The sequence below is a fragment of the Mus caroli genome, unplaced genomic scaffold (genome assembly GCF_978045245.1).
Source record: "Mus caroli unplaced genomic scaffold, Mus_caroli_1 scaffold_2, whole genome shotgun sequence".
NCBI lineage: Eukaryota > Metazoa > Chordata > Mammalia > Rodentia > Muridae > Mus > Mus caroli.
This window is the reverse complement of record NW_028227257.1, coordinates 54,284,706-54,311,963: the sequence shown is the minus strand read 5'-3', so window position 1 is coordinate 54,311,963 and position 27,258 is coordinate 54,284,706. Positions and strand designations below refer to the sequence as shown.

The following is a 27,258-nucleotide window of genomic DNA, read 5'->3' as shown; positions in this document are numbered from 1 at the left end:
TAATTTCTGAGCTGCACTGTTTATTTTGCTGCTTGAGCCCTAGGTGACAGCGTGCCACTGAGAATTCGGGTTGTCTAACCTTTACTAGCTGCAAGGACAGAAATAGACGGACACAGTTTTGGAGAACTGACATTTTGCAAAATGCAGCAAACATTTTCATTTATACATGAGAAAAGGAAGTGTTCAAAAGGGTATGAATTTCAAGTTATTGCAGGTTATTTGTGAGAGAATTTTTGCAGGTACAACATGTTTAAATTTAACCAACAGTAGCGTGTCAGTGTTTTTAAAATCATGACAAAAATCTTCTCTCTGGTCATGTCGCCCATGACAAATTACTATGGTGTTGTATGTTTAGGGCAAGATGTCAACACAGCATAAATCCCATGGTGTTTTGGTTTTCTTCTGGAGATTAAAGCTGTTTTCTTGGGATAAATGCAGCAGCAAACCACAAACCAGTTGATCACAAAAGCACTTCTGCCATAACTCCATCCCTTTCAGGACACATCAACCCACCGGAGCTTTGTCTTTCCAGTCCTCAAGGGTCACATCTCTGCACTGTTGCCTTAAGCATGTCCGCAAAGCTCGGCCTCCGTTAAGCCAGTTTACTGACCACAGCCTGGTTCAGAGAATTTAGTTGGTTGGTCCATTTATCTAGCGCAGTATATCGGGCACCACCCCTCTTCTGATGATCCAGTTCAAGGAGCTGGTTGACTTGATCAATTCGGCCATGAATAGTGCTGGAACCAAATAAGAAAGCAAGGTCTCTAGTTATCTCTGCTAAGCACATTCATAGAAAACCACATAACCCCCCCCCCCCCACACACACACCACAGCCAAACAAAACACCAACATAAAAACAAAAAATAAAACAAACCCCAAACCTGCTTTGCCTACTTCTAACAAGTGAATTTGGTGTTAGTTGTAACATTTATCGCCTTATTCTACTTTTAAGACACCAGATCTCAGCTCGGCTGCCACTTTTCTCCAGATACCTACATTATGAAAGGTAACGACACCTGCCATGCTTTCAAAGCAAACTGCTATTACTAACATCAAAAGTGTTTCCTGACAGATGGTGCTTACACCTTATAGACTGGACATGGGGGTACTCATCTTTAATGCCAGCACTTGAGAGATAGATGTGGACAGCCTGGTCTACACAGTAAATCCCAGGCCAGTCAGAGCTACACAGTGAGACCATATCTTAAAAAAAAAAAGAAAAAAAAAGAAAGAAAGAAAGACACAGACACAGCCCATCAGGAAATGATCACTGTGTCTGTATAACAGGTGTGTGCATGTGCAGTACAGTGGGAGCTGGCTCCTTTTACAGACCGTCAGGCTTATGTCGAGTGCTTTAACTTGCTAAGCCACGTCACAGGCCCAGTAGCTAAGTTCTTAGTAGTATGTAAGCCATGAAAAGAATGAGAAACCTGTCTGAAAAATAACTTAGAACCTTTCTAGAGGTCATGTGTTCAGTGTGCTTATTCACTTACAAAAGAAAGAGTCACTGTCTGTCTTCTATTAGGAAATCGCACACAGTGGTCCTTACGATAAATCAACAGTTGAGCTGCTATGCTACCCGTGCCATCACTGTCCAGACTTTATGATTACTGTGGTCTCCACGGGCTCACACATCGAACCCTAGTGCCCAGTTGGAGGAACTGTAGGGAAGGATTCGGAAGTGTCACAGGGATGGGCTTTAGGTTTCAAAAGACTAGAGCCATTCCCAGTGTCTCTCCCTCTGCCTCCTACTTGCCAATCAAAATGTCAGCTTTGTCTTTTCCCCACTATCATGGAGGCTTTACTCTCTGAAACCATAGCCTAATTAACTGATTTTTTCTAAGCTGCCTTAGTCTTGGTGTTTTCTCACACCAACAGAAAAGACAGCAACCAGCATCTTGCAACTTTAAAGTCGCCAAGGACACTGGAAAGAGCGGAGCGGCAAGTGGCTGAGAGCACTTGCTGCTTTTCTAGAGGACCGAGTTTAGTCCCAGTGCTCATGTTTAGTGGCTCAGAACCATATGTGAGTCCAGCTGCAGGGATCTAATACCCTCTTCTGGCCTCCACAGGAACCTGTACTTCTCTACAAGACACACAGTAACTTACAAAAGCTGCAGAGTACTTACTTATCCAGTATGCACTGCACCAGCAAGCTCTCCACATCAGCTACGTCTATGTTTAGCTCCTGCGACAAAGAGTTCATTATATAATTCTACTAATTAACATTTCAAAAGATTTCATGATTATGTTTGGTTTTAATACCACTGAATGGAGACGTTAATAAAGGAGATTTCATTTTTCCCTCTTCTTTACTACAATGGCAATTTAACCCAGGGCCCCATACACTTGGCAAGTGCCCTCTTACTGACCTACAACCCCATCTGTGCAGAGAATTTTTTTCTGTTGATCCTGGGCACTGAACCTAGGGTCTTGTGCATATATTATACCACTCAGCTATATCCCAACCCTCTTGTCATGTTTAAGACAGGGTTTCAATAAGTTGGTCAGGCTGCTGTAAGTTTACTCTGTAGCCAAGGTGGGCCTTGAACTTCCAATCTTCCCACCTTAGCCTGAGATTAGACATATGCTCCTGGGCTTACAAACCTATTAACACATGAGAATTTCTTGTAGGCAAGCACTCTGTACCAAATGGTGCCCTCAGCCCTCTTGTAACCGTGGGTATACTCCTGCTCCATTTGCAATGCTTGGAATTGGACTTTTATTAATGCTTCATTCTCTTCTGCCTAAGAATAAGGAATCTTAGAAACTGAGTGATTTGTAATTTCTCTCTTACACATTAAAGCTCTTTTCTGTAAAAGCAATTTACATTAAACAACAATGAAAATTTCACATTAAATTTAAAGCCTTTGTGGCTCAAACTTGTAGCTTTGCACTTGGAAGGCAGAGGGGCAAGAAAGCTAGGAGTTCAAGGTCATCCTCATTTATCCAGAGTTACATGAGTACACGTGCATGTGTACACACCCACCCTCTATATCAAGTTAGCCTGGGCTACGGGAAACCCATGTCTCAGTGAAGCACAAAAGTTGTATTCTATGTAAAAAAAAAGATGCATGCCCAAGTTAGTCACACTTAAAAAGATAAAGATAGGGATACTGCAATTGTAGGCACAAATCATAAACACTAAAACCGACAAATACCTTAGAAATAAAAGGAATATGTATTCTTGTGTAAGGCTTAATTAACTTTATGAGGACTTGTGTTCTGATGTTTCGTAAAAGCTCTGAAAGACAAAAAGAAAAAACCAGTGTAACTGTGAAGGTCTTTAAGAATCATGTAAGCACAAGCCATGCTAATTAACTACATGATTTACCTTCTCAAACCATTTTTGCTTTGTAAAGATATGGGTGTTTAGATTTTAAAAATCTGGTGTGATGAAAGCACAGTCCAAGGCTGTCTCTCCCAGTTTCTCGGTCCCTGAGGATGTTTATGTTGCAAATCTCCTAAAATATTTTTCTGTCTTCTTGACATTCCCCATTCATCACTTCCTTAACCTTTAACACGTGTGAGAAGTTCTGGTTCACACTATAGGAAGTTCTGGTTCACACTAGCTGAGTTACTTGTCCTAGGGCTCTTATAGGTTGCATTCCATCTTACAGTTTCATTAATTCACTTGTCCCAGAACTCAAGAGATGTTCCTCCCCCTGCCTAGCTTCCTAGTGCTGGGATTATAGGCATGTACCACTATGCCTGGCCCATATACAATTCCTCACACAAAACTGTCTTTTCAAAAAGAAAAGAAGCCTAGAATTCACAGATAATACTTTTACATTTTCTGCTTTTACAAAGTAGAGGACCACTCCAGACCCATAAAAAAACAAAAACCCTATTGAATGAAATAAAAAAGCAAATAGGGAATAAGAGAACATTACTTCTGACATATTCTTCAAATTTTTCTGATGCATTTAAAAGTTAGTGGACTGCTCCCAAGTCATTTAAGTGCCCTCAATAACCCCCCACCCCCACACAAGAGTTTCTCTGTGTAGTCCTGGCTATTTTGTAGATAAGATCCTCCTGCCTCTGTCTCCTGAGTGTTAGGATTAAAGGTATGAGCCACCACTGCCCAGCCCTCAATAGTTCTTCATAGATGGGAACACTGGAGCTGTCAGAACAATGCCTGTCTGTGGCAATTCAGCAGAACTTACTAAGCCTTACTTTACTCTGAGAAAACTTCCCAATGTTTCCTTGCATTTTGGGGGAAACTACATCATCCAATATATTTTCCCAGCTTCTTGACGAACCTTAACAGTCAGGTTTGAATCTAAACATCAATAACCAGATTACAGCAATATTTACATTAGAATAAAAAGGCAAAAGAAAACAAATGCCATGTACAGATCTGATGTTCATATGAAGTCTGCTAATGACGTAGCACTCAGAAATGTTTCTGTCCTTTGCTACTGCAATTTACTCCATGCAGCCCCGTCACGAAGCACGCCGGCCAACCACGCACCTTCAATGTGCTCTCTTATGAAAGGATCGTCCATGATGTTGCTGTGATTTGTTTTCAGAATCTTTTCAAATTCAGTGATGTCATTATTCTGATAGGCACTAACATGGAAAAAAAGGATAAACGTTGCCCCATGTAGCAAACATAATCCAGAGCCTACCTCTCAACCTTTATACGCAACAACTACAGCTTTATTATTGTTTCTATTAAAGAAGTCAAAATTAAATATACATGACATAAACAGAACCTTCCTAAAAAATCCTTTTCTAGCACCAAATAAATGACCCCCCCCCCCCAAACTATTGCTTTTTTGTTTTCTAAAGGAAAGAGCAAATGAATCTGTTTGGGGGAGGAGATATTATTACTCAGATATATTAGTCATTTAACAGAGTCTCATCTTAGTCTTGTTCAAAGTTGACAGTAAAATGTTTATTATATTAGTTGATGTTTTCAAATTAGATTGTGCATTTCTGATCCCTAATTGCTCTTAAAGAAAGAAACTAGTTTCAAGCACATTATTCAACAAGGGAGCTTGGTCTTAGCTTTCAAATAAGAAAGCATATCCTTTTGGAAGAAGACCCAGATAATAGAGCTTCCTAATTTTTATCTTCTAGAAAGCTACCAGCAACTGTAAAAACTTTTCAAAAGGATTGATTCTCAAGTCTTTCTAGCCTAAAAATCTTATCAACTTTTACAGCAGAAACACGAAAGACGAGAAATGCCAAGTGATCACATACAGAGGACACAGTGATGGAGCCCCATGTTGCAGAAGGCCACAGGCTGATGATCTCTATACTTCTCCGAGGATCTGGCACCTACTCTGGAAACACCTATGTAAGGCACTATGGGATTGCTAAGGGTGCTGCGAAGGAAGAGGCCAACCTTCTGGATATGGCACCACTGTGTGCTTTGTATGTAAGGCATATCATCAACCATTCTGCATGCCCTCTGCTGTGCTTCCATCTGTTGGGTCGCAATGTAACTTCATGTTAGGGGCAGGTGATTCAAGTGCTTCAACAGCAAATGTTTCCCTCTAGTCTGCTGGCAACTGACTAGGAAGATAAAATGAGGAAGCAAGACTTTCTTACCTACCCCAATACACTGTAATGCACAACAGGAGGCTGTCTTCAGGGAGTGAAAACATTGCATGCATATTTTATCTTATACTTGCATATACCTATATTTTAACTATAAGAAAAATTTCGATTAAGTAGATTTTATTTTTATTCCTTGCTTGGGGGAAACGGTATCATTACAATAAATTTTTGAGTTCTATTATAAATGCTTTACTGGGTCACAAGATGTAATAAATACAGGATAATTATTACCTTGTAAAGGTGTGATAAAACAGTTGTTTAATGTGTTTTATTATACTTAACCAATTTATATAACATTAACTTCTAATCAAAACTTTCACTATTTCCTTACTTTTAATTGATGTTTAGTAAGCCAATGCTATAAACAAAGTATTTTAAATGTTAATTTGTGGTCAAATCAACTTGAGATAATGTAACAAATGTAGATAAATTAAGTCTCTTGAAAAAAAGATTGGAGAAATGCCCTTTTACAATGAAAAGCCACAAACAGTAGACAACTGAAAACACAGCAGTGGTGAGTACAGATTAACGCAGCAGCTCAAAGCACACCTAACAAAACCTCTTCCAGACTTGATTCTCATTTAGGGCGAAAACTGCGGTTTCCTTTTCTTTTTTGAGGTAAGGTCTCACTCTGTAGCCTTGGCTGGCCTGCACTCACTGTCCAGATTAGACTAGTCTTGAATTCAGAGATTCTCCACTTCCACTTCCTGGGTGCTGGGATTAAAGGTGTGTGTAACACCAGGCCTCGCCTTAATCTTTTTGCTTTAATGTCATTTTTATCTTGTCGTTGGAAAGTATGTTTTTTATGCCTCTTATTACTGAAAATTCTTGATTTATCTTTGGCCAATTCACATTTATTTTAGACTTAAGGTAGGCAGAGATATTGAGAAAGTTTTGAGACAAAGTTAAAACTGTATATATCCCCCTCAAACACACAGTTAGTAAAACAAACAAACAAAAGATAAGTAAATAAAAGAAATAAATAACAAAGAAAACCAAGTTGGGCCTGATGGTTCAGGTTTGAAAGAGGTCAAGGCAGTAGAATTACAAGTTCAAAGCCAACCTTGGCAAGAGACTCACTCTCCTATACTGGAAAGAAGGAAAACAAAACACCAGGATAAGATAAAAAAACAAACCAGATGAGATTTTTATACATTATCTGTGACTAACAGAAACAGCATAATGGCTTCTAAAGGTTGGCATGAACTTTGGTGCCTTTTAGACAAACATACAAAAGAACAGATGCTGACTGTCAGCTGTTCTCTGCTGCTGTCTGCCACGCCCCTCTGTGAGCTGCTTTAAAAGGGTTTGCCATAGGGAAACATAAATCTTACCTTACTAAATTTGTCATTGCTAGAATTTCTGGATCATTTTTATACGGCTTGGCCTAACAGAAAAACAAAACAAAAATAAATTACGCATACATACTAACCTTTTGGTACTCCAGAAAGCCAATTAGCTAATAAGAGAAGTGAAAAGAGCAGACAGACCTCTTGTGAGTCAAACGGATTTATTCCTGATTTCATTAGCATATTTGCTAAAACCAAATATTTTAAACAAGTGGTTCGTCTTGGGCTTCCTGATTCATCATAATTCTTGAAAGCTTCAAAAAAATCAGTGTGTGCCTTTTCAAATTCACCTTCTCTCAAGTGCATCTTACCACCGCATTCTGTAAACAATAAAACAGACGATTAATTGATGAAGAACAAATGAAGGCTACTGCAATGGCTTTTAACTGTATGTCCTGCATGGCAGTAGCCTAGTATAGCCCCAAGGTGCAACTGTACCTTCCACATGGCAACTCCAGGGTATACCTAGGGTCTATATCTTCATTCTATAAGGAAAGCTCACTGAATAACCTACTGCAAATCTTTAGAGTTTCTACTGAATAAGAAGTAATCCTTTATGTTATTACAAACTCAGGAGAGGTACACTCATAATGCGACTTTCCTAATTAGTATCTCTATTACTGAGACCTTCTTTTTTTTTTTTTTTAAAGATTTATTTATATGAGTACACCATTGCTCTCTTCAGATTCACCAGAAGAGGGCATCAGATCCCATTAAAGATGGTTGTGAGCCACCATGTGGTTCCTGGGAATTGAACTCAGGACCTCTGGAAGAGCAGTCAGTGCTCTAAACTGCTGAGCCATCTCTCTAGCCCCCTACTGTGACCTTCTCAAGACAAAAACAAAACAAAAAAACATGCTACTTTCTAGCAGACCCCTTTATGACTTTCATACTTTACCATTTACTGTCAGTAAAAGAGAAACAACCTTAGAGCTACTCAGTCTCATGCAATGACTCCTGACTTTCCCTTTCTACCCTTTCCATCCAAACTTACCTCTGATGACACCCATGATTAGTGGGTGAGGGATGGCAGACTTGATGTGAAGTGATTGCTCATAGAGTGCTTTAAGCTTTTTGTTGTTCTTCTGTGCAGTGTACATTTGAATTTCCAAAGCATAGATTTCTAATAACTGGGTACCTTTTTTCAGGTCATCTTCTCCATCATCAGTCTAGGAAAACAAATATTTCAGTCAAGACAAAATGCAGGGGCAACTGAGATATTTTTATTAGTGTTAACTTGGGAACCTTGTATCTCTGTGTTATATGCATTATAGATTTTACTGCATCATGGCTGACTGTAGAGTGACCAAAGGAACCTGGATAGGGAAAGGGGGCTAGAAGTTTTTGTGTGTATAAAATACTTTTAAAGAAAATGACATTCATTAAGAAAACCTCTGTGTGTTGCATATGTGTATGCTTGTGCATTCCTGTGTGTAGGTCAGGAAACACTGGCTGCCTCATCTCTTGAAGCAGGATCTCTCAGGGAAGCTGAAGTGCACCGATTATTCAGTTAGCCTGGTGGCCACTCCCCACCCTAGCACTGGGGTTCCAGACATTCATGGCCATGCTGACTGTCATCAGTGGGTGATGTGGAACTAAGTTTGTACTCACTTAACAAAGTGCTCTTACTTACTGAACCATTTCTCCAGACCCATGTACTAAAATTTGATGTTGGAAGACCCTTGCTGTCAAGCCATTTATCTTCCACAGTGTCAAGGAGAGAAGTGATTCCCACAAGTTGTCCTCTGACCTCAACATGCACTTTGTGGTATGTACATGCGTGTATACCGTGCCCACACTTAATTGTAATTTAAAAATCAATGCAGTTTTATATTTTCAGCTAGGAAGTACACTAATGGTCTTCCTTCACAACTGCTTTAGATCATCTAGTCAATGGAAACCCACTTCCTGAACGCGCCTAAGGAGAGAAAAATATGCTACACTTTCTCATCTCAGCCATTCTTATACATGTCAGGAAAATTACATAGCAACCCAGAATATGCTTGCAAATTTGAGCCTTAGTTATTAGTTTATGGCCTATAGCCACATAGCTATAAATATTTTAAAAAATATACACACTAAGCAAATGTATTGTTCATAAAGTCCTTGACCTTAAACGGCAGTTTAGCTATCCACGAATAAATCATAAGCAGCTTACCACGCATCTGTCTCAACATAATGCCTCTCATATTAAGATATGCGACACCTAACATGGCTATATTGGATTGCAGACATAGACACTATCACTCCAAATTTTATCTGAGAATAAAGCTACAAATGATATACAAAAAGATATACCATATATTAGAATATAAGATCTTTTTTATATTTATAAAACTATTATAAATATAAATATAAATAATTATATTTATATTTTAAATTATATTTATATTTATATTATAAATAATATAAATAACTAATATAAATCCCAAAGCAAGTAAGTAAATACCACAGCTTAACTCTATATTGCATATTACTAGGTAGTACAAATTTACTACATATTATAAGGGACTTATTTGCTCACTGACAACTACACCTCATTCCATAACGGGTAAGAATTGAATCCAGCATTTTGACCAGTGGTTCTCAGTTTGTGGGTCACAATCCCCTGGAAGGGCAAACAACCGTTTCACAGGGGCTGCTATTGGATAATTCTGCTTATCAAATATTTACATTATGATGCACAACAATAGCAAAATTACAGTTACAAAGTAGCAATAAAAATAATTTTATGGGGCTGGAGAGCACTGATTGTTCTTCCAGAGGGCCTGAGTTCAATTCCCAGCAACCACATGGTGGCTCACAAGCATCTATGATAAGATCTGGTGCCCTCTTCTAACACGCAGATATATATGCAGAACACTCTGAATAAAATAAAATAATCTTTAAAAAGAATAATTTTATGGCTTGGGGGTTACCACAACATGAGGAACTATATTAAAGGGTCACAGCATTATGAAGGCTGAGAGCCACTGATCTAACAAATGACTCAGAAAGCCAGCCTCGCCTCCAAGCAAAGCGTCATTATAAAAAAAAGCTGGACTTAAACTCATGATCATGATCCTTTAAAAACTTATTTCTTCAAATTTTATTTTTGGGATAGATACTTTCGCACAAACATTCCTAAGTAAGCTGAATACTATTATTTCATGTTTATATTCAGGAAAAGGTGAGGGAATGTTACCTGACAAGACTGATGTAACTGGCGTAAAATTTTTTGAAGCTTTCCATATTCTTCTCGTTCTAAATATAATTTTCCAAGCTGTAAAAAAAATTAATTAAGATGAAAAGCCTTTAGGAGGAGGTACATATACTTGGAGCATATCACTCCAGGTACCCACCCAGTCTTCAAAAGGACAAATGCAATTGTTACCTTTGTGTTTGTCTTAAACCACAGTCTATCATTCTTAGCATCTTTCAAAGCTTCCAGTGTTGTTTCATAAAATTCCTGCAGTAAATCCATCTGACATAAAAAATCAGAATTCTATAATTGTAAACAGCAAATTTGTACCTGTTAATAAAGTTAATTTGAACAACTAAAAGTGCATCTTTGAACTTTAATACATGTAAGATACACTATTTATTTCTTACCAAATGTCTACTATAGTCAAAAACATTAAGAGATCACATTTATAAGTGCCAAGATATTTTTGCTTGTTGTGTAAAACCAAGAAATATATCTTATCATGTAAACTATATATGGTCATAAATTCTAATGCCCTAACAGTCAGCTCTGTCCTTCCCAATATAACCACTTATTTTATATCATCAGAATGATATGCTGGACCTTTACTAAATATACATATATTTTATTTACTTAGCCTTTATAAGAAAGAGGAAGAGGAGAGGGGTGAATGGGGGAGGAAGAGGGCGAGGGCGAATGCACCCTTTCTAGCAAAATGGTTTTGTCTTTTATTTTGAGACAGTGTCTTACTCTGTAGAGCTGGTGGGCCTGGAACTCTTTGTGGTGGTCTATCTTACCCTCCTCAGTGCTGGGAGTACAGGTGTAAGCCACCACATGCCATGTGTGTCTTTTCTAGTGTAATTTTGGCTGTCGGTTAATCACTAGTCAGAGTGACACTTTCCCCATAAAGGTCACTGTTTTACACCATCTCAAGAGTCTCTGCTCACCCTCCTCTATTTGTAGCTTTGTTTCTGGCGTCTGGATCCTGAATTCTCAGAGAGTCTGAGACTCTCAGGAAGGCTGCCTACTTACTCAGGGTTCCTGATGGTATGGAGTTAGAGTGCTACCCACACAATAGCTACTTTTTCTTTCAAAAGGCAAAAGTTTCAGAAGTTTCAGATTAACACACAGAAGAGTACAACCTTCAAGTTTTAAAATTATTCAATTCTAGTCCCCTAGCATTTTTGGAATAACATTTATAAACACAGTACCAAATATGTTTTTATGATACTTGTTTGCAAAGAACAGAAAATATGTTTCCACATAATTTAGTGTTATTTATTTAGATACAGTATCTCATGTAGTCCAGGCTGGTCTCAAACTTACCTTGTTCCCAAGGATAACATGTGCCACCAGCCAGGCTGGCCTCAAACTCATGACACAGCAGGAGGATGCTCTAGAGTTATTGCCACTAAGTGACAAGGTTTCCCTTCCCTTATTCCCAGAACAGATGCGCATATGTGCGTGTGTGCGTGCATGATTGAGTATGGGTGGGTGTGTATGTGTGTGATGAGGCTGATTCTGAGACTGCTTATCAGGATTACAAAAACAGATACTAAATGATACAGAGAACATTCCGTGTTCAAACACCAGAGGGTAACAAAGCTTAAAAATAAATAAATAAATAAATAAATAGGATGAATACATAAAGTCATCATTACCTTTGTTAGCCACCACATTCTAGAAGAAGCCATTTCCCCCTTTCCTCTTTCCCTTTATCAGCTATCACCATGCATCCTTGATAGAATCATGTATAGAGCACCTACTGAGTCTGGCACAGGACAAGTTCTTCTCAAGGACTTTAATCTAACATCACAACTTGTGACTCATGTTCACATTTCACATTCCCAATGTCTGTGTGTGTATGCGCACATGCAATTTCAATGGGAACATTTTTCTAGCGTGCTCAATGCCCTAAGTTTAAATGCAGACACAACTTCACCCCAAAAAACAAAATAAAAACAAAAAAAACCCACAAAAAACCAAAACCAAAACCAAACCAAAAACAGCTATAATGACAGATGCAAGGAGTATGAAAAAAATAAAAATGTCTGCCCAAGTTATTTACAGGTAGTATTTAAGTATCTGAAGATACTATTTAAAGAGATTAACTTGGATTTATTACCTTTAAATGTTAATTAGTACCAGAATCAATAAAATAGAACCAATTACTTTTGAAGTACACTAGTAATTAAAATAAAATGACGACTTAGCAGGCATGATGGCACCTGTCCATCAGCATTTGGGAGGCAGAAAGGGGAGGTTCAGGAGCCCAGTAGTACCCTTGGTCACACAGCTAGTTTAGAGGCCATTTTGGGCTACAAGAGACCATCTCAAAAAGAAAAGCAACCATCAACAACACCCCAAACCCACAGAACCATTACTGTTGTACAAAGTAACACACTGACACCATCAAGAGAAAGAACTCAAGTCTAACCTGTTTGGAAGTCGAGATATAATCAAGGATAGAATTAATGGACTTTTCAGAATAGTTCCTGGTGACTGCACTCCGAATATAGGTCAATAGTTGCTTATATCTGTTCATCATTTCTGGAAAGTTAGTCTGTGAGAAAAGAAAAATGCATGACTGGAGACATACATATGAGTGCGCACAGGAGTATGATCCAGCACACAGACCTACTGCCACTGAACTGGGCCTGCCACAATTCATGATATGCTCTTGGAAAAGAGGAACAACAATACAGACATGTTACCTTATATACAGGATGACATAAATGTTAGAATTCAGCCTAATAAACAGATGAATTCTGTACATGTTCCAAGTTTCAAATATTACTCTTTACTGCACAGCACATGTGACTGGAAAACTACTAAGATACCTACCAAAGAAGCAGATTTTAAATTTCAAGTGTGGCTAATAGCTATGCAGATAACCACTATTTCACCCCGAAATAAAGATTTATTCTAACTTTCTAACAAGAGTTGCATGTTCCATTTCTCCCTTGAATTGGCTTGCTTTCCATGAGGTCAAACAATCTCAAGTCCCAGAACTCATCCCACGTAACAAAATCATCCCAGGGGTCTGGGGGAGGATCTAGGAGTATAAAGTACACTCAGAATATAATGTACAACAACAACAACAAAAACCCAAAACAAAACAAAGCCTATTTTCAGTTAAAATTAAAAAAAAAATCATCCCACACAGGGCTCTGCTCCATAGAAGACACAGTTACTGTTGCCACTGCAACATTATGTTGTATGGTTGTTTATACACTGTCTTATAGTTCTTCCAGGGAACAGGAAAGGTCTGGAGAAACTAGTAAAATGTCCAGCAGTTAGGTATTTGGGGAGTGTGTCACGTAAGCTAATTCTGGAGTATAACTAACTTTATAATCTGGTCTACTTCCTACCATCTCTTATTGCTATTAACCTCTTTCATTGAGTTATTTCTTTCAAGGAAATGGAGCACTGGCAGGTATAAATACCTTCTTCTGGTTATTAGGGTAATGGATAAAAGAATGATAGCTAGCTATGGGTACCTGTTTTTTTGTTTTGTTTTGAACTATGGAAGTTTCATGAGGACATAACTAACAAGGAATATCCTCTAAACAACATACTAAACCTGCACTTAAGAGATGGTGAAACAGGATTGTCTCAACTTTCGTTTTACATCTCAGTACTAAAGCAGGATTTTAGAAAAAGGTACGTCTCACCTCTATCTTACCAACCCTGTATAACTTGAAGCTCACTGTTGCAGTCTGAAATGCTCCCCACAGGCTTGTGTTTGTATACCTAGCTGGAGAACTGTTTGAGAAGGTTGTAGGAGTGTCCCAAGCACACACAGACATGACCAGCCACCTAATTCTGCCACCATATTTTCCTCACCATGCTAGACTGTATCCCTCTGAACTGTAAGCCAAAATAAGCCCTTTCTGCCTTAAGATGCGTTTGTCAGGGTAATTAATCACAGGAATGAGAAAGTCTCTCCCCTACCTCCTCCAAATATTTGTGAGGGTATGTAAAATAAAATTTGCACCAGAACATTAATGTGGGAAGGCAGAGGACAGTTAATGGGAGTTGATTCTCTCCTTCTACCACAGGGGTTCCAGGGTTTGAACTCAGGCTGTCAGACTTGGTGGCAAGCATCTTTTTTTACTTGCCTATCTTGATGGCTCTAAGACATTCATTTTAAAAAGTTATGTTGGCTGGACATGGTAGTGCATGCTTTTAATCCTAGCACTAGGGAGGCAGAGGCAGGTATAGAAAGTATAGAAACTCTGTCAGTTCCAGGCCAGCATAGAAAGGTCCAGGACTACATAGTAAGACCCTGTCTCACCTCTGTACCACCAATAAATATGTATGTGACTAAATACAGACAGGAACCTTTAAAAAAAATGTTAATCCTAATTTAAGATTGAGAGATTAAGCAAATTTGTTCTAACATAGAACAAGTGAAACAGATCCTTCTAACTGTACTACCAAACACGGCACAGCTACATAGGTTCTACTGTAGATCCTACTAGAAAATGAGCGAGGCAGACACAGCCAAGACCACTCTTGTACTCTCCTATTTACAGATGCTGTGACAGAAGCAAATGGCAAACCTGTACTATATGATTCAGATAACCCTTTCTTATCCTTCCCAGGTCTGTTCAAGGTAAAATAGAAAAACTGAATCTTAAGGGCAGTTTAATATTTAAATGGACTAAAACCAAAACAACTGTCATTATGTGAAGATATGTTTTAAAGGAATCATATTTTCCTGCACATCATAGCATCTTTAAGAGTTGACATTTAGCATTTAATGCTACTATTTTAATAATTCAAATCTCTGCCCCTTAGTCACCTGCTGCTTCACCTATATATCTCAAGTTTTTAAGTATAGGAAGCATTGGTGTAATACTATGATAAAAATGAGCAGAAAGCAACAGTACACTGTGAGAAGCAGAACCAGAAAGGGTACACAGCACAGACGGCAGGCAGAGGTAGCAGACAAGGATAGATGCAAGCTCAGCTAACAGCCAATGCAACAATGTAGGTGGGAGATGATGCTAGCCAGGAACAGAGGGAGGACCTTTACACTAGACATCTTCTGAAGGGACCCAGGCCTTTTTGATTTGTTGATTGATTATTGGTGGGAAGAAAGACAACAGAGGTGTCCAGTACAATGTTGAAGTAGTTCCACCACAGTAATAAATAGAATTTGTAAACTCTAAAATAAACTTCCAAAGTAAGTTTTTCAAAAAGTCACTCTATAAATAATGCACTTGGACTACATGCAGTAACACACAGAAAACATACCTAAGGAATAAGTTCTTCATACAGAATATATATATTTTTAATCCTATGTTAAATTAAAAAAACTAGCGTTGGAGAGAGAAGACACAGGAGTTGGAGGGAGGAAAGTGAAGATGTGACATAGACATACCTATTCTAATTAGCTTTAAAAGTTACAAAAGATCAGTATTGCTATAGTCATAATTTTGCAGTCCACACATGGACAGAGGTCAGTATAACAACTTTATAGAGAAGAAAACATGGGGTTCTGCAGCAGGAGGCTTGCATGCAGCTCATGGTGAGTCTCAGAATAAATCTTACCAACTTGAAGTTAATCTTGATCATCTGTTTTAGTGCTTTGAATCCCCATTCTCCCTTCTCACCTTCAAGCTCCAAAACCTACAATGGAAAGAGATTTTTAGTCCTGGTATCAATTTTTCACTATTTTTCAATGATACCCAATGTCTAAGACTTGAACTAAATTTATAAGCTATTCATGAAAAATGTCACTGACAGTGTAATTTTAAAAAGGATTTAAATAAAGAAATGAAAAGAGATGTCTTGGGATCCTTGGGTAAGTAAGCCAGCCGACTCTTAAGCTGCCACATGAGAGGACTTGATAATGCACGCCCAGAAAGGACTCAGCTTAGGTAAGAATCAGGAAATCAATCCATCTGTTCCCAGAACCATCAAGATTATAGTAATGATACTGCTGACCATGAGGATGTTTCTCTAGTATGGTTTTTTTAGGATAAGAGCCCTACATCATGGACAACTTGATTAGAAAAGACAATATGAAACTTTCTGAAATATATGCTTATTATCCATAATGCAATCCTTTGACAGAACTATCATAAATATCACACACATTTTTTTGAAATAAACCACTTTGCATTTACTGCACCTGTTATGGGTTGGATATAAAGCATCTGCCTCTTGCGTCTGACACTCGGTCCCTAACTGATGGAGTTAGTTGCCTTGGAAGGTTGTGGAACCCTCTGAGGGTAGAGCCTAGCCACAGGGAGTAAAGCACTGGAATTTAAGTCAGGGAAGCTCTAACCTAGTTCCGCACTCCAAGGTCTCTCCCTGCTCTCTCCCTGCTTCTTGGTTATATTAGTTAGCTTTTTCTATTGCTATGATAAGACACCATGGCTAAAGCAACTCATAAAAGAAACAGTTTAATTTAGGTGTATAGTTTCAGAAGGTTAAGGTCCATGATAGTCAGGGCATGGGACTGGGTACAGTTGAAAGCTCATTTGATCCTCTAATAGGAGCTGGGGGCGGGGTTAAGGGGAAGGAGGGAGGGAGGAATAAAAAGAGATAAAGAAAGAGAGAGAGAGAGCCGGGCATGGTGGGTGGCGCATGCCTTTAATCACAGCACTCGAGAGGCAGAGGATTTCTGAGTTCGAGGCCAGCCTGGTCTACAAAGTGAGTTCCAGGACAGCCACGGCTATAGAGAAACCCTGTCTTGAAAAAACAAAAAACAAAAAACAAAGAAACAAACAAACAAAAAAAAAACCAAAAAAAGGAAGAGAGACAGAGACACAGACACCGTGAATGGCATGGGCTTTTGAAACCTCAAAAGTTCACCCCAGTGACACACCTCTTCTACCAAGGCCACACCACTTAATCCTGCTCAAGAAGAGCTTCACCATCTGGGGACCAAGCATCTAACACATGAGCCCATGAGGCTACTCTCACTCAACCACTACACTGTCCACTGAGATGGAAAGAATCCTAGTAACATGCTCTGGTCAATATGGCTTCTCCGCTAGGAAGGACTTTTGCATCCTAAACAGTGAACTGAAGAAAATACTTACATTCTGGGTTTTGGTCAGATTATTTGGTCGTAGCAATGAGAAAAGTAACATATACAGTATTATTAAAACAAAATAAACTTCAAGACATAAAATCAGTTGGAAACAGGCTTTGGAAGCACCTTTTGGAAGCTGCTTAGCGCTGCTTTTGGGTCATCTTCTTTCAGTGCTTTGGAATTATAGTACTGATTTTCCAAATCCACATTGGGCTCCGAGTTACTGTCTTCAGAGTACTCCTGTGTAGTAGGAGAGAGAGAATAAATGAGAAAAAGAAATTCACATACAGCACTGTAATAAGTGAATACTGTTAGGATAAGACTTACTCTATTTCTGTATAAAATAAAACAGCCATCAACATTGATCTTATTTTAAAATTGGAGAAGAAGCCTGGTGGTGGTGGTGCATGCCTTTAATTCCAGGCAGAGGCAAGCAGACACTAACTTTGAGGCCAGCCTAGTCTACAGAGTAAGTTTCAGGACAGCCAAGGTTACACAGAGAAACCATGTCTCAGGGAAAACAAAATAAACTCAGAGAAGGAATAAAGTATACAGTAAGATAGAAATTATTTTTCCATAGCAAACCTAGCACTTTCAGAGGCTGGGAAGTGGGGACAGGGGTAAGACTGTTTGCTGTACAAGCATGAAGAACTAAGTTCAAGCTACCAACATGACTGTAAAGACCCAGGCATAAGTATTCAAGTCCTGTGACCCTATTGTCAGATGAGTGAATGAAATGGGAAGACAGAAGGATTGTGTTTGTGATGAGCAGCTTAGGCCCAGGTTCAGTGAGGGGAGGAGACACCATCCTCTCACTTCCACACATGTCCACTACACACACGTATACATTACACACAGAAACACTAAGCAAGTAAGTAAAAAAATCCAACAACTTCCACTCTGTGAAATGTGTGTTATAATCCTCGTTAATAGACTGAAATCTTAAGAAACAATGTAATCTTTGCTTACATTGCTTAGCACTTGTTTTTTTACCTAAACTTTCCTTTCTGCTACCCTGTTTTTCAGTAAGAACTGAATTTACCTGGTGGAAAACTCCTCAAACTTCTACAATTCTATCTTAGCTTATTTATTTGGATGTTACAAAGCTATCTGGACTCGTGAGGTGGCCTGGCAGGTATGTATGCAGGTTGGAGCACAGTTTGCCAGTCTTTCCTTCCTTCCATATGTGAGTCCAGGACTGATACAGGTTGTCAGGCTCTGTGACAAGTGCCCTAAATCACTGAGCCATCTCACTAGTCTAAAAAGTAATATTTTAGAGTCACAAAATAAAGATTATTTTTTCCTTACCTACAAGTCATTACAGAGGGATAAATTTCTACCAAAAGAAAGGTACCAAGGGAAAGGGAATATACACAAAGACATGAATAGTAGAGTTGTTTTAAATTCAAATATAGCTTATTTCTTCAAAAATTATACAGGGAATACTGTAAAGGCAGAGGAGTGAAGAGAGTCTCACTAAGCACAGCATTCAGGAAGCTCAGAAATTCGTTAAGATGGCTTTCTCAGTGCAGTGCACCTTCTGTAGAGAACACAAACGGGACTTGCTCTCACATAAATGATCTATAAAATTCAGCTAGGGTTAACACTTGAAACTCCACTGGAATACTTCCTTTAGGGATAAGATCAGACTAGGTAAAAAACATATTCCATAATGATTTATTTCTTAACTCTTGTCACTTATAATAAAAATACTAAAGGTAAAAAAAATTACTAGAGAACAAACAACTGTCTGTCACAGTGACTGAGTTGGGCTGTAATAGTGACAGTCAAAGCTGCGTTTGAAAGATAAGTGGGTCCATTTTCTAGAAGAACTGGTGGTGAGGTAAGGAGCGTGGTGCAGGCAAGAACAGCACACAGCACAAGACAACACAAGCAGCACATGCAGGGGCACTTCTGGGTCACTCTAGCTCCTCATTCTGCAGCCACATATTAGTAAGTTAAAAAAGTTTGCTTTCCCATAAGCTTCCTGGTCTCTTTTTAACCTTGAAGTTCTGACCTCATGTTCAACAGTCAGAATAATCTGCATGAAATGTCTATTATTTAGTATATTTAATAAAAATGAGTTCCCATTGCTCACTAAGTAAGTTGAAAGTAGTAAAAATTTGACTCCTGCTCACATCCAGCATCTTCTATGAACTGTTCCCTCATTCACAATGCTTGCAGTCACCCTGGCCTTAGTTCAACTGCTCAAACTACATCCTACCTTCCACTCTATTCCTCTCTTTGTGTTTCTCATCTGGTCACGTAAGTTATGGCTTCTTAAAGTATGGGTTATGATCCAATGTAGCCAGGGAGGCATGTGTGCACACAATTTGAAAGTGAATGGATAGGACCTGGATATGAAGGGGGATTCCACAAAATAATTGACAATAATAAAAAATATACAATGACTAAAATTAATAAAATGAAATATGTTTCTGGCAGCACGAGCCAGATTACACTGTGGAACATCACTATAAACCTTGGTTGTAAATATAAAAACAGGCACTTTGCACTGCATGTCAATGAACAATGAGTGCCTCAAACACCTCGCCATAGACTTGACTGTTATGAATTATAGCATATGTTTCATATCTAGAGTCTTCTGCTCTTACAGGTTTAATCACAGAGAAGAGAGGCTTTGGAATTATACTATAGTGCAGGTATCAAATTATTAGACCACTGGATTATATTGTTAGGACTTCTGACTTTAAAAACTGCTGCTTGAGTTATTAACTTGTAGTAAAATAAATGGGTTTTGGCTTGTGATTAGGACAGAATTCCCAATATCTACCTACCTACCTACCTACCTACCTACCTACCTACCTACCTTTCTTTCTTTCTAAAGAATTATTTATTTATTTAATGTATATAAGAACACTGTAGGTGTCTTCAGACACACCAGAAGAGGGCATCTGATCACTCTACAGATGGTTGTAAGCCACCACGTGGTTGCTGGGAACTGAATTCAGGACCTCTGGAAGAACAGTGTTCCTAACCACTGAGCCATCTCACCAGCACACCAATATTTTTCAAAACAGACCTAAACATACTATGTCATTTTGTATATACTCATAAGAAGCAGTGATCTCAGCATTGATGGTCATAGATTAAACTATCAAGCAACTGTGAAATACACTGAAGATGGCCTAATCTACATCCAACTCTCAAAATTCATCTTGCTGTACCTACCAGAAAATTACCTTTTGGCAAACCAAATTTTCCAAGGGCAGACCTGAATCTGGAAATGAATGAAAAAGAACTCTGATTGCCACATCATAAAGTACAAAACTTTGGACTCTCATTCAGTGTTTGTTTTTGTTTTTTAGTCCAAAACATGAAAAAACAAAACACAAAAACTAGTCCAGGGTTCAAGAAGGGAAAGGCTGAGAGGTACAGTCCACGGAGAACTAAGTCACGGACTTTCAAGCACTGAGGAAATGGAGAATGTGTTATAGGCTGAAAATATTAGCTTCAGTTACCTTATGCCACGAAGACAATCATGACATGATTTTTATACTTTCTTTCATCCTGCAAATGAGCTTTCTTAGTCACAAAACTACCCACTTGCTACTCCAGAGACAAAGACAATGGACACTTAAGCTCAAGTAGTAGAATGGAAAAAAAAAGAATAACAACAAAAAGAGAAGCATGGTTAAACAGAAGACATGAAGTGAATTCAAGACGTAAATAAAGCCCAGTCACACAAAAATTACTAATGGCTTAGTAATACAAGATAACAATCAAGAGAGAATTAGATGCATTAAGTAATGCTAAACTAAACTTGTTTCTGTCAACTGAGCAACAATTTGTAGAAGTTTCAAAATTTCAATCAATATGTGAATATTCTAAATAAAAGTTTAAAAAACATGTAAAATAAAGTCACTTGAAAAGGTTTTACAAATCTTAAGGTTCAGTCATTGCTCCAACTTCCTGATGAAATAACTCGTGTCTCTAAAGCAGTCTGTGATGACCTATGTCTAAATCTATTCTTTCCCCCCAAATATGCCATATAATTTTAAGTTGCTGTGTTAATACAAATCATATTTTTATCTTGGCCATGCTGGAGGGAGACTGAACTCAGGCCTTATGCATTTTAGACAAATGTTCCACCACCAGTAATTTCATTCAGCTATTTATTTTTTGAGAAAGGGTCTTATTAAGTTGCCTAAGTTGGGTGTGAGCATGCAATCCTGCCTCCACCTTAGCCTGTAGTTAGAGGCTTGCCTATGCCTCTAACTATACTAGCAGCAGGGAATTATACTCTGGTTAGGAATTCTACACAATCCCTTCTCCTTCCTTTTCCCCTTTGCAGCTCCCCAGTGTCACACTTTGGTAAATGTATTCACCAAGGCTTTCCTTCTTGATTCCCCAGCTCTTTTTAGCAGAACCAAATCTACAGTCATGCTTCTCTCTACATGACATGCATCAAATGTAGGGCTTAGTGTCTATACTGTCCCCTCACTCCTTTTGCCTCTACCATGAACAACTTTTTTTGAGACAGGGTCTCTCTACAAAGTCCTAGCTGTCCTTGAATTCACTATGTAGACCAGGCTGGCCTCTAATTCACTAAGACCTGTCTGCTTCTGCTTCTGCTTACCTAGTGTTGAGTTTAAAAGGTGTGTGCCACAATGCCCAGCTATCCACTGTGATTCCTAAGGAGAAATTTTCTTGTCGTGTTTTATGTTCCTGAGATTTTACAAAGTGTTCATTAAATGTCTAACTGAAGATTGGGCTAACAATCCAAATTAATAACACGCACCATTTTTGACTACAAAATGAAATACAGCCCCTTCTGAACAAGGTCCATTTTACGACGTACTCATGACATCAATACAGGGCCTTAGAAATATACATTAGGAAAACAGATCCATCAGTAGACTACTTTCTATTGCCCACTTCTAGCCATCTGCACCTGATGCAAAGGATGCTGAGCGGCAGGGTGGGATCATTATTCTTAAAAACCAGATATAATACAAATCCTAGGTAGTCACTTGTGTTTCCACAATCCAAACTTTAACGTGTTCTAATTTGTAATTTACGGTATAAATAGGAACCATTTTTTATTCATCCCAAAGCTTCCAAGGAGAGACATAAAAACCATGTGACCTACGATCCAGTTCTTATTCTATAATGTGTTCTATGGATTTAAGGATATTATTGTCTTAATGCCTTTCCTCATCTGCTAAGTTTAAGGGGTCCTTTTAGGAGGTCCACAGTTTATCCTGAAGCCCAGGCATTCACAATGGATAGAATGAACACGTACAAATATGTTTTGGATGCTCATGGTTTACAAATATAACTCACCATGGTACATCATGAAAATGTTTTATTATGTGCTGTATGTATTTATGCTTATTACTAATGATTTAACACACAAATTCATTGATTTAATTTGATCATTACTACATAAGAGTTGCCTATTACTTATTTTAGCTATCCTTGTTTAAAACTCCGAAATTCTTTACACAAAATATACCAATAAACTAACACACCATTTTAGAAATTCACAAAAGTGTTATTAAGAGTTAGTATTCCCCTCTACTGTAGTTTTAATAGGCAGTATCCAACAATACTGACTGGATTATAACAACATTTCTGAAGAAAACTACCTTTATCAGAGTTAGGGTTTTTGGTTTTAGTGAACTGTTTTTAACCTAAAACAACATTACCTGGTTAATAGTTTATCTTAATTACCTTATAATATAATTTTTGGTTAAAGTTTTAAAAAGATTTATTTTATGTGCAGGAGTATTTGCATGGATGTATGCATGTGCACCACGTGTATGCCTGGTGCTACAGAGGCCAGAAGATGTTGGATCCTCTAGAATGCTGAGTAACAGACCACTGTGAGTCACCACATGGGTGTTGGGAACTGGAGTCCTGTAAAAGAGCAGCCAGTGCTCTTAGCCTCTGAGCCATCTCTCTATCCCTACTTTTTAATTTTTTTTAAAGTCACACATTGTTTATAATACTGTAGACTGAAAACAGGTCAAATTGTTACCATCAGGAAAGCAGTCAAACCTACATATAATCTTTGGAGATGTAAAAAGGGCAGTGAGTTGTCAAGAGGGCTCAGCAGATAAAGGTGCTTGCTGACAAGCCAGACAACTGGGACTTTATCTATACAATCTACAGGTTAGGAAAGAACAGGCACTCACAAGTTGTCTAATGACCTCTACATGTATGGCATAGCATGCATGTATGTGTACACACACACACACACACACACACAGAGTAAATATCTGTGAAATATTTTAGATACATTAAGAATACAATTTGCTAAACGCATGAAACTCAAGAAGAATGAAGACCAAAGTGTGGACACTTTGCCCCTTCTTAGAATTGGGAACAAAACACCCATGGAAGGAGTTACAGAGACAAAGTTTGGAGCGGTGACGAAAGGATGGACCATCTAGAGACTGCCATATCTGGGGATCCATCCCATAATCAGCTTCCAAACGCTGACACCATTGCATACACTAGCAAGATTTTACTGAAAGGACCCAGATAGAGCTGTCTCTTGTGAGACTATGCTGGGGCCTAGCAAACATAGAAGTGGATGTTCACAGTCGGCTATTGGATGGATCACAGGGCCCCCAATGGAGGAGCTAGCGAAAGTACCCAAGGAGCTAAAGGGATCTGCAACCCTATAGGTGGAACAACAATATGAACTAACCAATACCCCGCTGGAGCTCGTGTCTCTAGCTGTATATGAATCAGAAAATGGCCTAGTCGGCCATCAGTGGAAAGAGAGGCCCATTGGTCGTACAAACTTTATCTGCCTCAGTACAGGGGAACGAAAGGGCAAAGAAGTGGGAGTGGGTGGGTGGGTTGGAATTGTAAATGAAATAAATACCCAATTAAAAAAACGAAAAGAAAAAAAGAATAACACATAAGCTATATCCTGATTAAATAAATAAAGGGGAGGCCAACATTTAACTTGGTTGCTTTTGAGAGTGTATTAAGAACTGGGCAGAGAACTGATAGTGCAAACTTTTATGTTTGTGAACACAAGTGGTGTATGTGTTAGTGTGCTACTGTGGTAAGAGATTCTGTTGGACATTCTGAAACTAAACCTCACCCCCCACCCAATAGACACAAAAAAGCAAAATTTGGGGGCATTAAAATATACTCAAGACAGAACTTTAATTTTCAGGGTGTATTCCTGCCATCTCTTTCCACTAGACTAGGCAAATACAAAAGGTGGCTTAGGGCATTAAAACATGAGTGGGCCACAGATAAAGATATGCTGAATGTCACTGAGGTCAGAAATGCCCCACAGTGCTATTAACATTTTCATTAATCAATTAACTAAAACAGAATCATGAAGTTCAGCCTAGCCTCCAACTCATTATGTAGCCAAGAATGGCCTTGAGCTTCTGATGCTTCTCTCTCTACCCCACAGTGATATAGGATGCTACCACATCCAGTGCTTCTGTGCTAAAAACCAAACCCAGGGTTTTTGGAATGTGAGGCCAGCACTCTACCAAGTGAATGATCCCCACCTCTCATGTAATATTTTAAATGAAGTGATAACTAAACATCTAACAACCACATTTTTAAAAAAAGACAAAACAAAACAAAACAAAACAAAAACACTAGCGTGGCCTAGTATTCCAGGTCTGCTATCCTTACTATTCTAGAAGTTCAGGGCCAGCCTGGGCAAAAAGTAAAGTTTCAAAAGGTAAAAAGAGAGAGAAACCTCCTTAAAACAGGATGTCAACCTTGTAGACTTTCTATAAAAAGAAACAGATAAAGATCTAGGCAAAATAATTACTCAAATAAAAGAAAGCCATCTCTAGCAGCTATGAAATGACAGTCATCCTTATCCTTTTAAACACACAGGATATGGACTAGCAAATGAACATCAGTTACCAGAAAGACATCATGTGCCAAAAATTTTAACTGTTAGTAAAAGAGATATAACACCTTTCACTATTTGACATATAACTGGGAATCTAGAATGGTATCTATATGAAAAATGGATGAGAAGAGCTATTTAATTTCACATAATGCTCAGAGAAGAAAATAAAAATTTCATTAGTTTTGCAACAGTAAAATCTTAACTCTTAAGTTTTTTTTTTAAAGCTGAAACAACTGCATATTCAACTTTATTTAGGATACATTTAGTATAGACATAAAAATGCTGGGAAAGCAGTCATGTTCAAACACTGTATGTCTAATTAGAAAGCTTCCAAAGCAGGGTATGCTGATGCATGCCTTTACTCCCAACACCTAGGAAACACACTGAGCACCAAGCCAGCATTGGCTACACAGTGAGATCCTGCCTCAAAACAAAGCAACAAACTTCCACAAATGAGGAAAGTCTAATAGAATATTTCAAAGATTCTCAATTTCATTTCTACACTGTACTTTTAAGTTAATCCCAGTGCTAATATTCATTTTTCTAAAAGTTTATGTATTTCATAGACTATTAGGAAAGGAAGTAAGTGAAAATTTTAAAAACCCTACAAGCTAAAATCACAAACATTCAAAAGAAATATCTGACAATTTAAAAACTACTTGTAATGGAAACAAAAGCAAAACAAGAGAAAAGTTTAGTATCTGTTTACAACTACCTTGTGATTGAACAAATCACAAAATTCTGTATTGAAATCACCAAGCATCTACTATGACTCTCCAGTCACAGCACTTCCTTCTTCCTTCTGCAAAATATGCCTTTCTGTAAAATGAAAACCTTTTTTAAAAATTGCAAACGATTTACAGATTCAACTATACAAAGAAGTTGCACAGTTAAAATAAAAATATTAAATAAATATTAAAATAAAAATATTAATGCTTTGAGAATGTGACACTTAAAAGATGAACCCGGGCCTGGAGAGATGGCTCAGAGGTTGAGAGCAACTGACTGCTCTTCCAGAGGTCCTGAGTTCAATTCCCAGCAACCACATGTGGCTCACACCCTTCTGTAATGGGATCTGGTGCCCTCTTCTGGTGTGTCTGAAGACAGTGTACTCATATACATAAAATAAATAAACCTCAAAATTAAAAAAAGAAAAGAAAAGAAAAAAGGATGACCCAGACTTCTCCAAGCATGTATGCCCACAGCTTGCAGTATCATCGGATTTTCCTTAATACCGAACAAATGCTTCCCAATTAAGAAACAAAACTGACACTAATTTTGGGATCAAGATAATTTTCTTAGTTCTTACACAGGCATGTGTTTTGGACTATCAACATAAATCATGGGGTACAATTTAAAACCTGTAAATCCATTCACAATTAAACCTTAAATGGAAAAGAAATCACCAATCAAACTAGGCAAGTTTGTTTACTTTTATGCCACTGATGATTCAAACACGGATGCTGGGAAATTTCTTAAATCAAGGAAAAAGATCATTGGTTCCAATTCCCTTAACCCCTACCTTTCCCCAGTCCAACCAAACAAAAAGCAAATCTTTCTTCGGAGCTTGTCATTTTTTAGAGAACGGGACGAGTCGTTTAACTACTCCTTCTACTCTTGCTCTGAGCCTTAACCTGGGACCCAAAATGACCCTGGGCGAGACTCTTAGGCTGTTTTGGGGGAGACTCCCGAGTTTCGCAGTCAGGTCTGGGAGCAGGATGGACCACCCCCCTCTCCCAGTTTTCACTCTCCCAGCATCTGGCACCGGCTCAGGTCCAGAGTGGAGAAGAGATGAGCCCCCTAGGGCCCAGACCTCAGTGCCGGGCCGTGGAGGCTCGGCGGCGGGCAGAGAGGCGCTGAGAACCGGCCCCGGTCGGTCACCCGCGCTATCCCTGGGCCCAGCGGCCAGGGCGGCCCCGCCGCCTCTCTCCCTCTCTTCCCAGGCCCCACAGGCCCGCGACGCCAGGCGAGGAGGGAAACCCGTCCCCGGGCAGGGCGGAACCAGGCCGACGAGCCCCGGGAGGGAGCTGCAGCCTCTCGGCCTTGGCACCACCGCCACATCCCACTTCCAGCCCCCGCCCGCTCCCTGCGCCTCACCAGGTCGTAGTCCTCCTCATCATCGCACATGAAATCATCCTCCATGTCAGACATCTTGGCCGGAGGGGGGAGGGGGAGAGGAGAAATTAGAGACAGCCTCCTCCCACAGTGCTCCGCGGCCCAGAAGCGTCACTCCCGAGTCTCC

At 38.9% G+C, this 27,258-nt stretch overlaps 1 protein-coding gene across 3 annotated transcripts; it reads right to left on the bottom strand.

Moving 5' to 3' along the window:
- Cops2 (COP9 signalosome subunit 2) lies at nucleotides 1-27,247 on the bottom strand. Of its 3 annotated transcripts, XM_029470871.2 has the most exons (14): nucleotides 27,114-27,155; nucleotides 20,342-20,390; nucleotides 17,276-17,389; nucleotides 15,658-15,735; nucleotides 12,536-12,661; nucleotides 10,288-10,398; nucleotides 10,099-10,176; nucleotides 7,909-8,083; nucleotides 7,056-7,234; nucleotides 6,900-6,952; nucleotides 4,472-4,569; nucleotides 3,159-3,241; nucleotides 2,127-2,185; nucleotides 1-737 (listed from the first exon to the last, which is right to left on the bottom strand). In XM_029470871.2, exons 4-14 carry the CDS (start codon nucleotides 15,679-15,681, stop codon nucleotides 593-595), a joined length of 1,131 nt encoding a protein of 376 aa, XP_029326731.1. In that variant the 5' UTR covers nucleotides 15,682-15,735; nucleotides 17,276-17,389; nucleotides 20,342-20,390; nucleotides 27,114-27,155; the 3' UTR covers nucleotides 1-592. The 3 variants fall into 3 exon arrangements, with proteins under 3 accessions (XP_029326731.1, XP_021012035.1, XP_021012036.1); XM_021156376.3 differs by lacking the exon at nucleotides 20,342-20,390 and having other exon boundaries at nucleotides 27,114-27,247; XM_021156377.3 differs by lacking the exon at nucleotides 20,342-20,390 and having other exon boundaries at nucleotides 10,288-10,377; nucleotides 27,114-27,247.
- Between the last annotated feature and the right edge of the window lie 11 nt (nucleotides 27,248-27,258).